At 34.4% G+C, this 12,872-nt stretch overlaps 1 protein-coding gene across 6 annotated transcripts in view; it reads left to right on the top strand.

The window, feature by feature from the left end:
- Nucleotides 1-11,386, top strand: part of Mthfd2l (methylenetetrahydrofolate dehydrogenase (NADP+ dependent) 2 like) — a 111,386-nt gene extending 100,000 nt beyond the window's left edge. For 5 of the 6 annotated variants that reach the window (XM_048784846.1, XM_048784844.1, XM_015499138.2 and 2 more), the window contains one exon: nt 9,921-11,386. In XM_048784846.1, coding sequence (XP_048640803.1) covers nt 9,921-10,033 — 113 coding nt within the window. In that variant the 3' untranslated portion in view covers nt 10,034-11,386. Of the gene's footprint in view, nt 1-6,507; nt 7,035-9,920 lie in introns of those variants that run through there. The other variant, XM_048784845.1, reaches the window with a different exon arrangement.
- The last annotated feature ends 1,486 nt before the right edge of the window (nt 11,387-12,872 follow it).

Raw genomic sequence — 12,872 nt, 5'->3', positions numbered from 1 at the left:
TGATGGTAACTATGAGATCCTTACTGTCAGTGAGCAAACTGCCTTCTTGTTGCTTATAACATGGACAAGATGGTTATTGTGAAGGATAGATGTTTGAAAACAAGTCTACCTTTAAAGACATTCTATTTAGTAGGGCATATTTGACATGGAATGGTCTACTTTTATGGAGAAGAGTTAAAGTTGAGACACATTAAGTTCACATCCACAGGACCAAGAGAAGCATCTGATAGCTCAAGAAGTTTTCTTTCTTTTTTATACTACAGTGAATTATTTTTTGTAGTTGTGTCTCATTGTCCTGTATTAAGATATAAATATTTTGTTGGTTATGCTTTCTATTGAGTTTTTAAATTTGATTTATTGTATCCTTCATTTCAAGGACCAGCTTTCCCTCTCCTTGGTCTATACCCAAAGGACTTAAAAACATCATACTACAGGGACACAGCCACATCAATGTTTATAGCAGCACAATTCAAAATAGCTAAACTGTGGAACCAACCTAGATGCCCTTCAGTAGATGAATGGATAAAAAATGTGGTATATAAACACAAAACATACTACTCAGCAATAAAAGAGAATAAAATCATGGCATTTGCTGGTAAATGGATGGAGTTAGAAAAGATAAGGCTACGTGAAGTTAGCCAATCCCCAAAAAACAAATGCTGAATGTTTTCTCTGATATAAGGAGGTTGATTCATAGTGGGGTAGGGAGAGAGAGCATGGGAGGAATAGACAAACTCTAGATAAGGCAGAGGGGTGGGAGGGGAAAGGAAGGGGCATGGGGTTAGAAATGATGGTGGAATGTGATGGACATTATAGTCCAAAGTACATGTATGAAGACACAAATTGGTGTGAATATACTTTGTATACAATCAGAGATATGAAAAATTGTGCTCTATATGTGTAATAAGAATTGTGATGCATTCCACTGTCATATATAAATAAAAAATTAATTAAAAAATAGATACAAATATTTGTGAAAGAGAACTTTTATCTCTTTTTATTTAGGGTTGATTATGTTAGGCTGCTGAGAACAAATCCCTGCCAGGAAATGTGGAGGATGACCCAAACAGTCTATCTAGTTTGTCACTCTAATATGAATGTTTAATGACTTAAGGAAAAATGATTAGGGGCAGAAAGAAACCATATTAGGAAAAATTATGGGAGATGATAATTTTTTTAAAAAGACACTGGAAGGGCAGGTATTTTTAGTCATTTTCACAGCTCTTATTAGAGTTACCAGAAATGGCACACAATATTTCTGTCCTGTCAATCAAAATTGAAACGGGGCAATGATAGCTGACACCATCCATGTTTAGTAAGAAGGTTCCACTGATGAGTGATAACCAGATTTCACAGAGAGCAATTTTAAACTTTTGCCTGATGATTGTTTTGCTCTTTATTTGCACTGAATGTTTTCTAGGTACTTTGAGAGGTATTTTTAAGCTATCTCTATTTCTGATACAGCTATGCAAACATATAGAGGTATTTATTTAATATAAAAGTAGGAAAAGTATCAGAAGGAAAGAAAGAAAACTTACAAGAAAGTTCTTGTAAGTATAGCTCACTAACCTAATGAAGTCATCACAATTAAAAAAAATGTAGATAAGAGTCTCATGCTCTTCTACCCCATGAATCCTCTCTGTTCCATTACTGCTCACAGAATGCCATGATAAAATCTTAATACTATATATGTAGAAAACTTGTGGAAACCTCTGGAATCATATAACCAGATAAATGCAAGAGGAAGCATAGAAATTTGTATCTGGGTCACATGATTCCTTATTGCCTTGGAAAGTTCAGTGGTGAGCTATTCACCTGCTAAGGGTCCCTTTGCTCTCCTGGTGCATCATTTTTATACCAGCCATATGAGAAAGTATAGTGTTTTCCATATTACTTCCTGAGTCATACTATTTCTTGAGTCCTATGCCATTCAGGTTTTTCTGGTTGTTATTCCTGTACTTCATTTTCCTGAAGCTTGTCTCCCCTTCATTATAGTGGATATGTTTGAGAGGCCATGCCTAAGTGGCTTGCATTTAGAAGCATGGGAAAATTCTCCAAGCATTTAATTTAGACAATTACATATGTATGCTAGGAGACTGAAATTCACATGAGAGAAGCAAGAAATTTTTTGTTCTGCCACCTTGGCACAGATAAGAAACCATCTCTCTTCTTTTGGGGGCAGGAAGTTTGTTTTAAAAATTAGTTGTAGCATTGTGAGAAATCTGACATGGGCCATAGACTAATTTTTTTTTTCAGTGACAGAGAATCAGACAAAATAGAGAAAAAAACAATATTACAGAACTTGAGATATTAGTTTTTCTTCTTCCTCCACTTGCAAAAGTAGATTTATAGAGCACAAATATTTCCTTTGATTTTTACCAGAATATACAGTTTCTATAACAAAACAAAAATTTAAAAAGCAATTCTGTTTAAATACATCTAGAAATTCCATTATTTTGGGGCTTGGGATACAATACAGTGTACTCACATAGAACTTCACAATCTGCCAAAGAATTAGGCAGTATTTTAGACAAAGTATTTTAGATGAGAATTTGGATTATTAAGTGCCAGGTCCTGGGAACTTAATATACAGTTTCCAGAGGAAGTAATGACACAGAACACACAAGCTGGAGACACCCTGTCATGAAGCATGGGTTGCTGGTGCCAAAGGTTAATGATTGTACCTTTCTTTTGTTCTTACTTAAGTAGTTATAGAGCATTTTAAATATTCCTGGTGTTGCTATTAGTATCCTTCATGAGTAATCTTTCCACACCCTGTGACCACATGTCACCACTGAATATTTTTGAGGCATAGACTGAATACCTAGTTTCTTTCATCATCCTGTCATCATCTCAGTTTTAACATGAAATAACCTTTGCTTCATACATATTGTTCTTATTCTATTAATTGAAACATGATTTGCTTCAAGTAAGAATAATGGGAATCATGTCAAGCCATGCTCATCTTTATTCTTCCATTTAGAAATCTGAAGCCAATAACTTAAAAAACAAGAGCCAGAGTAGAGCATATCAGATTAGATATATATTCCAGGCAGGACACATTTCTTTGGTAAATGACATACATGAGTCTGAAACTTTATGAAAACAGAAGATAAATTCCTCCTTTAATTTTCTACTGAAAATTACATATTAGTGATTATTTTTCTCCCAAAATTTTTACTTTACAAAACTGGCCATTCCTAAATATATAAATAATTAAGTTCATTCACAGATGACTTTATTAAAGTTTGTTCACCTTGAACACCATAACTATAGCTACCATTATTCAACTTTAGTTTCCTGACTCCTCCCCTCAGAGTCATACGCCATGACCCATTCCCCAGCCTCAACTCTTTCCTCTTGCTGTTTTCCTCACATGCTGCTGTAATAATGAACTTCTCTCAGTTCCTCCATTCCATCAGCTTCATTGTCAAATTCAAACAGTCATTGCTTTTCCTTTTCCCTATGTCTGCAGTGCTCTTCCTCTTCTTTCTCCCTCATGTGTCCATCATGTTTTAAGTTTTCTGTAATTTTTGAATCTTTTGATGAGCCATATATCTAACTTCCATTCCTTCTCGGACATGCTCGCAGAAGAACCTGAATTTATTCTCCTCTTAGTACCTCTCTCCTTTCTTTACACCCGTATTATCATATCACTTCATTAGATAAATGTACAAACACAAAACAGATAGTTTTCCAAGTTGATTTATCCCATCCCCAAGTATATTTTTCCAAGTATTAAAAATACTTCAGCCCTTGCTTTCAAGTTAATCTCCTCAATGGAGAGTCTGCATTATATACCAGGCACACCATGCGCTGACCGCTTCTTGCTTTGTCTTCTGCAGCTCTTCCCCTTTACTCCTACATGGCGGCCATGCTGCACTTCTTATACTGCTTCCCAGAGTTCCAGCTGCTTTCCATCCAAAGGAAACTTCTTGACACCTTTATCACAAACGTTGTCACCCCTACCAAGAACACTGTTTTCCACCTCTCTGACTCAATTGGAAAAGTGAGGCATAGATACATTTTACACACACACACACATATTACGTAATATATAATATATATATTCAGTGCTCAGACTCCGAATTATTCACAGTGCAATACACATTTTATTTATGAAATATATTTCATAGCCATGGCTCAGTTATTATTTAGGTAATTGTATTTTTAACATCTTTCTCCCCAACTAGACTATAAACTACAAGAGGCAGTAACTATGTCTGTCTTGTATAGGAACATTTATTCTGAATCTGGGCCATTTTGTAGCACATGAGGGAAAAATGACAATGAAGTATAGGGTTAGGAAATGATGAAAGCAAAGATGTTGGAATAGATGATAAAACATCTTGATGGCTGTGACAAACAATTTATAGTTTATCCTAGAGACAGAAGCTTAAATGATCAAATCTGTGTTTTAAAAAATAAATCTGGCAGCAGATAGTATGGCTGATATGACAGACTGAGAGCCAGAAGACTACTATAGTAGGTGATAAAAAATGGCCACACATTTCTTCTGTCTCAATATGCACATCCTTTTTGCATTGTGACTTTGTTACTCTTCTTATACCAAGCATGTGACTTTGAGCATAACTGTGAAACTTGCTTTGGCCAATTAGACATTATCCACCATGATGGAAGCCAGGGTGTGAAAGCATTTGCACACTGGGATTTTCCTGGGACTTAACTAAGAACTTGAGGCCACCACATGAAGCAGCCTTACTGAAGCAGTGAATCTCAACAGATTTTTGAATTTCTATACTTTGTTTATATGTATAATACTCCTCTCCCACCTTTAGAAACATCTCTTACTTCAGGCAGTGATATTCACTGGTACATACTAGAATCTTGTGGTAGGAGGAGGCATATATAATTTGACCTCATTTCACAGGAGAATCCAACATACTCTATGACTGTAAATTGAAAAACATTCTATAAATTTTATGGACCAACGAATAAACAGTTAACTCAGCCTGAAGAGTTAACAGACTCCACAAAGGAAGTGACATTTATGTTAGCTCTGAGGAGAAAGAATAAATATTTCCCAGACAGAGCAGTGAGGGTAGGGTATTTTAGACAAAGATATATAGAGCACACACTCTTAAACATTCTAGGTATTGCTAGTGAAGCCATGGTACTTTCAAAAAAAATCTATGGAAGTTATTTTGCAAGTCTAAAGTTTGCAGAAAGGTCATTAAAGTAGATTTTCATTGAATTACTGCCTTTCATTAAAATATTCTTATTTTCAGTAACTTGATTTAAACATTACCAAGTAATTTCCACCTAAGTCTCATCCCTAAGAATAAGTTACACACAAAATAGGATTTGATAATTGTTTTATCTGCCTTCATTGTCAAACAGTTCTGATAACTCTAAAATGATGGTGATTTTATGAAATTGAATTTAACTCTGATTTTTCCCTCTGAGTTCATTAGCCTCTCATGAAATTGCTAATATCAAGATCTACTTTCTGATTCTCATAATACAGAACTATTAGTATTTTCCTTAACACATGCACACATATACCTTCAAGGTAAATACCCACTTCCAAAGGCTGATCTTTATGTAAATAAGTCTCTGAAGAATATTATTATCCTCTAACACTTCTGTATTTCTTTGGTGAAGTATATAGAACACCTTCTCTCTTCTGCACACACACAATAATAAGATTAATCTTTAAAAGAATCATCTTTACAAGCTGACCCTGTCTGCCTTTAAGGAAAAATCAACCAATGAGAAGATGCTTTGGTGATGTAAAACCTATTGAATTTCTCTCTTTCGGACATAATTGGGTAAGAGACTTCTCAGGACATCAATCATGCAATGAATTTCTTTTTCTCCCATGACTAATCTTAGCTCATAAGATTGTGGTACTTCACAAACACATTATTTTAAGATAGGCTTGAAATGGTTATGCAAAATGGTTATACAAAATCATTAAACTAGAGAATTTTATGTTTAATTTTTTTAGATTACAGGATCTTGCTATGTTGTCTAAGCTGGCCTTGAATTCCTAGGCTCAAGTAATCCTCTGCCTCAGCCTCCCAATTAGCTGGGACAACAGGCATACACCATCACACCTGGCTGAGATTCTTTTCAAACTTTAGCATCTATACCTATACCCATTGGCATTTGCTAGTATTTCCTCACCTTTCTTGAAAAATCACTTACTTCTATAGGTTGATCTTTATGTAAATAGACAATACATTAACACCACAGCCACCAGCATATAAGCAATTATTTTCCTCATATATAGATATATGAATTTTACGGGTTCCACTGATGCTTCTAAATGCTTGCTAATGTCCAGAGAAGCCCTAGCCCAAGTCAGATGAAGGCTCCTACCACATAGGCCTAATTCTGTGAAGAGTGATAGGCAGGACAGAATGAATTTGTGTTGGTTTCCACCAGTCAAGTACACAAAAATACAGGAGCTAAGCTAAAAACTTCAGGCAAGTCTTATTCATGCAATAGCTTATTCCCATTCCTTCTTCCTCTACTTTTCAGCAGGAATACAATAGTAAGAATGTTGTGAAAAACATAATTTCAAAGAAGAAGATTATAATACCTGAGAAGACTGGTGGTTTATCTGATCTGACATCCAAGGAATAAAGCAACTCAGACTGCTAAACCAGCTGTGTAATTTGGAGAGCAAGATGTAATTCAAAGTTGATGACTATGAATACTCAAAGTAGGAAAATTAATACATTAGAACCACTTTCTCTCTCTCTCTCTCTCTCTCTCTCTCTCTTTTCCCATCTCTCCCTCTATTTCTCTCTTTCAGGATATCCTAGAAATCCTTTGAAAAAACTAAGTTAATTTCTGGCACTTGAGTCATTCTTGGGACTTTTCTACTTGTTCACTTCATGATAATACAGTTGTACTGGGACAGGGTGAAATTATGGGGTCATACAGTCTTTTGAATCTGACCATGAAGAGTGTCTCTCTCTTATGGGAGAGTGACAAAGCATTGTAACTTCAGTGAGCCACACTTTCTCACCAATTAAAATAAATAATATTAAATTATTAAAATAATATATATAAAGCCCAGGGTGGTGGCAAATACCTATAGTCCCAGCTAGTCAAAAGGCTGAGGGAGAAGAATTGCTTGAGCCCAAGAGTTTGAGACCAGCCTGCGCAACATTGTGAGACCCATCTCAAAAAAAAAAAAAAAAAAAAAACCATAAATAAAATTCTTGGAAAGTAATAAATACTCAAGAAATAGCAGCTATAGTTATTTACTATTTTCCCATATACAAATGATATTTAAGCCACTCCACTTTACCTTTCAGAGTTGAAAACCAAACTACATAAAAACAATTATATAACCATAATAGATTTACTAATCTTCCACTAATTTTACTCTACTTTTTGATTTAGAAATCATTTATTTCAATGGATATCATTTTTTGAGAAAATTTATAGACAGGTAACATTTAATTCAGTTTTAGAGAATAGTAAGGCATTTCCTATTTAGATAAGGTGGAAAAATATTGAAAAGGAACACCTAGATAAAAGAAAGAAAGTTTAAAAATTATAGCTATTTGTAGAATGGCTATTTGAACCATCTAATGTTTTGCAACAGGACATATATAAATATGGCATGGACAGGATTCACTCATGTACAGAGAGGTTTCGTTAAAGTTGAAATATTACCTTCCAAGTCACAGTGTTGCTTTTCTTTATAACATACTGTATTAGTCTGTTTTTCATTGCTTAAACAAAATACCTAGAGACCAAGTGATTTTGAAGAAAAAAAATATTTTTTTAGGTCTAAGAGCACCAGCTTCTTTTTGGCTCCAATGAGGGCCTTGTAATAGAACACATGTGAGACTATTAACACTGTAAGATAGGAAATCAGAAAGCAGGGAGGGCTAATCTTGTTCTTTTATAACAATTCAGTAGCACAGCAACTAACCAGAGTCACCTGAGAAATACGCTAATTCCTTTCAAAACAGTGCCCTGCAATGACCTGATTATCTCCCACTAGGCCCTACCTTTCTTTTAAAGGCTCCACCACCTATTAATACTGTCACATTGGGTACTATACTTCCAGTATATGAAACTTAGTGAATACATTCAAAGCATATCCAAATTATAGCACATACCATTAGAAGATGCATAATACACACTATCTGCGTGTGTGTGAGAGAGAGAGAAAGAGAGAAAGTGAGAGAGAGAGAGAGAGATATTTAAGCTTATATGGACTTTTCTTCAAGTAAAAAATATTATTCCTTTGCTCTTCTTATGATTTTTAAAAAAGTATCCCAATGTACTATTTTACTTCATACAAGGTAAAAGTAAATTTTATAAACCATCTTTCAATAAGACAATATAAATAGTTGAAAATAGTATGAGATCTAAAAAACATCTCTTGGTTTTGATTCATGTAGAAGTTTACATGAGCAATACAAAAGTTAATAATATCAAATTATGTATTAAAGAAGTATTGTCTGTACTAAAGAAGTATTGTCTAAATGTGCATGTGTTTGTTTTAAGAGTTATCTGGGAAGGTTGCATTACTCTTATTCACATGGTAAAAAACTGAATTAACCATCAAGTCAATGAATGCATGGAACCATTCACCTTTAATACTGTGGGTGTGAACACATTCTTAAATTTTGCTCTAAGTTCCCTGTCATTTCCTTGAAGTATATTAACTGAATAAAAACTCTTCATGTCTTTAAACAGGACTATGTGGATGTGCTCAATAGTTCAAATATATTTGATGAGTTTTATCAGACATGACTTTAATGTATTTTTTAGACATATACATGATATGTTATAAAAAGAATAATTCAATTTGACGAATGGCATGTACTGAGTTGTCTATATCCTCTCTCCCCTTTGTAATCAATATCAAGTCTTTTTGTTTTTAAGTGCACTTTAGTTATATATAATAGTGGAGTTCATTATGACGTATTTATACACATATATAACATAATTTGTTCCATTTCATCCCCCCAGTACTCCTCGCTTCCCTTCCCTCTTCCTTCTCCTGATCTCTTCCTTTGCTCTACTGGTCTTCCTTCTATTTATTCACATTTTTAAATTGGAGCATTATAATTATACATAAAAATGGGATTCATTGTGACATTTTCAGTATATATACACATAGCATAATTTAGTCAACCTCATTCTGCTTTTTCTCTCCTTTCCCACTCCTCCTGCCCCCTTCAGCCCCTTCTTCTGCACTACTGTTCTTCCTTCTGTTTTCAGGAGGTGGAGATTTGTTTGTTTGTTTGTTTTAATTCCTTATGCCTCTTATATGAGAAGACATTGACCCTTGACTTTCTGAATTTGGCTTTACTTCACTCAGCATGATACTCTCCAGGGCCTTGTGCATGCAAGGCAGGCACTTTACTAATTGAGCTATATCCCCAGCCCCAGTTCCATCCGTTTACCAGCAAATACTATAGTATTTGCTTTATGGCTGACTAGACCTCCATTATGTATATTTAAAATCAGCATAATAGAGTAATAGAGTCATTCCAAAGTTTATAGTAGCACAGTTCACAGTAGCCATGTAATGGAACTAGACTAGGTGTCCATCAATTGGATGAATGGATAACAGATAAAGAAAATGTCATGACTTTTAGAAGTAGCTTACTAGAATTACAGGTCGTCAGGTCAACCATGGCTTATAGAATTTCATCATGTAAAGCTAACTGAGGTGTATGGAGGAGGAACCAATAGTCTTGGACCCATTGTGTTTTTCTATCCATATTAAATATTATACACAGGAGTGCTTGTCTAAATGTGCATGTGTTTGTTAATGCCCATGTCATCCTACAAATAATTAGAGTTTGTTAGAATTTGTATGTGTAATGCAGAAAAATCCACTGTGTACAGCATGCTTAGAAATGTGAAATTCTCAGGTAAATTTAGAAATAAAGAATATTTCCTGTTTCCTCTGCCAGCTGTTAAGGAGAAAGCTAGTTTTATCACTCCAGTTCCAGGAGGCGTGGGACCCATGACAGTGGCGATGCTTCTGAAGAATACTCTTCTGGCAGCTAAAAAAATCATTCACTAGACGTCATGGAAGAATCAAGCAACTGAGGTTATGCTGTGTATTTCTTTGACAAAGGGCAAAAACCTTTATATTTTACTACAAAGTTATTTATTTCTACATTATATTTATTTTTTCATGGATGGAATCATTGTGGATCAGATGATTCATGCAACTTTGTGCATTTCCTGCTGATTTTGAGTTTTAGGAAAAACCAAAATAATTCCAGTGAAATTTTGGTAATAATTGCTTGTTATTAACAAAGGATATTTGTTCATAATAAAACATCAAAGGGTTCATAATAAATAGATATATTTTTGACACAAGTAACTATTGCACACAGTGTGTTTTCAACAAATATTTTGTCAGTCAAATGGGTACCCACATGCAATTTTATCACAGACATGCTCAATTTTTACTATATTCTGTGTTTTATGTCGTATGCTGTAAAAGAGCTTACTTGATACAAGAAAGATGGAATACTAAAAATCAAAATCTTCCCAAATGCAACCTACAAGGCCATCCTATTGAAAAATTATGTCCTCTTTAAGAAAAATATTTAAGGAAGGCAAAAGATACAATGCTACTTGTAAAAGTAATTATATCACACTGTGAATAACTACTCATCATAATAAAATATACATTAAGAATATGTTATGTTTATATATCATTGTTTCTTCCTGTAAAAAGTTTTTGGACCATACAGTCGCTGAAAAATGATGGGAAAATCCAAAAATATAGAAAAACCACAAAACTTTGGTTGTATTTTCCTGCAAATATCAGAAAAATAATATATTGTATGAGTAAAATGATCATTAAAGAAAAGCAACTGGTATGTCTGTCCACACATTCAGTAATCTAAAAGTAAAAAATAATAAATTCAATGTGCCAAAACAAAACTATAGGATGCAAGTAAAACTTTTATGCTTTGTGCTCACAGTAATTCTCTCTTCTGTTATGGCATTTTGTTCTCAAAATAGATGTAATGTTCCTAGCATAATTTATATTAGGAAATACATGTGAATGTTAGTTAAAGGCTATTTTGAGGCTATTGGAACAGTGTAATTAGTGTTCTGTTTTCATGCCCAAATCTCAGTATGTTTACGTAAAAATAATAATTCTTATTCAATGCATGTTTTTATCAGTGCATTTCTCTTGATCATTTGTGTGATAATAGACTTGATGTTTATAATTAATACCATTTCAACAAAATAATAAAAAGTAATTTGAAGAAGGATAGCCGTGTTCTCTTTTTGTAAGAACAGCTGTTTCTTTGTCCATATTTTGTTACCCAGTTTACTGCATGCTTAAAAAACATAGCAAGTTTTGCAAACTTGAAAGAAAAAAATAGTATAAAATATTCTACAATCTGTCCAAACCAACTTTGTCCAGTAATTCTGACAAAAATTTAAATCCACAGTTTGCAAGCAAACATTTTAGAAAGGGCCTCTTTAAATTTAAAGGGTGCCTAACTCCCCAACTAAAATGACCAAAAGTACATGTGTGCAAGGAAGGTTATTTTGGAATTATATTCAGTAGTCAGCCTTCCCAGAGTCTATTCTATTTAAAATATTATAAAGAAAGACTACAGGGGAGGGAAATTGAAGTTAACTCTGTAAATAGCAAAGAGCTGAGGATTTATAGCCAATGTGCTGAGATAAGAGGTTGGTGGTTTTGATGCCAAGGAATTAGAAAGAATTAGAAAGAACTGGGTTTGAGATCAAGGATAGGGGAATTCTTGCTGAAACTAGCTTATCAGTATTCTTGAAAACAGCAGAACAACATTTTTTATATCAAGGGTAGGGAATGGGTAATTTGATCAGATACCAAAGGCAGGGTGGATTGTTTATAAAGATTTAATATAAACCAGGCACAGTGACACACACCTGTAATCCCAGCAGCTCAGGAGGCTGAGGCAGGAGCACTGTGAGTTCAAAGCCAGCCTCGGCAATTTAGCAAGGCCCTAAGCAACTCAGAGAGACCCTGTTTCTAAATAAAATGTAAAAAAGGGTTGGAGATGTGGCTCAGTGGCTGAGCACCCCTGGGTTCAATCCTCAATATAATAAAAAAAATATTGAGTTCAGTGGGCCAAACTCAAGCCTTTACATATTATGTCATTGCCTCAAACTCAGCAAGAAGAGGACTCAGAGGATCCTGACTGAAGATTGGTGCAGGAAGGAGCCTTTGTCAACACATAAAAGAGATAAAGCCAATTCATTGGTATTATGTCTTTATTTATGGATACACAGAGTCTGTAAGATATACACACATGTTGGCCCTACAGAGGAGCTTGGAGACATACATTTTCTTTTCCTACTCCATCAGTATCTAGAAAGAAGACCCTTAATAATAAATGGGATTTCAGCCATAATATAAACACATGGAGGTAAAAAGGAACTTAGCATATACTTATGAAAGTAAGGGTCTCAGATACAAATGAAAAGTGTGAGGTGCAAGGTGATGGAAATGCAGCTGGGTTAATATGCAAAAACTAGACTAGAGGAAACCATGCTAAATCAGAATGTATATTATATTTACTAAGTGATGAGAATTATAGTTAGAGGATAGAAGATGTTATCATCAGTTAATATAAGGAAGTTGTAAAGAGGAGGTGGTTTTGGAGAAGAGATAATATGTTCAGTTTAAAACATGTTGAGTCTGTTCAACATAGTTCTCGAAACACTGGCCAGAGCAATTAGACAGACGAAAGAAATTAAAGGCATAAAAATAGGAAAAGAAGAACTTAAATTATCACTATTTGCAGATGATATGATTCTATACCTAGCAGACCCAAAAGGCTCTACAAAGAAACTATTAGAGCTAATAAATGAATTCAGCAAAGTGGCAGGATATAAAATCAACA

Source organism: Marmota marmota, unplaced genomic scaffold, assembly GCF_001458135.2.
Source record: "Marmota marmota marmota unplaced genomic scaffold, marMar, whole genome shotgun sequence".
Lineage (NCBI taxonomy): Eukaryota > Metazoa > Chordata > Mammalia > Rodentia > Sciuridae > Marmota > Marmota marmota.
Note: the sequence above shows the minus strand (reverse complement) of the source record. Positions and strands in the feature narration are given on the sequence as shown.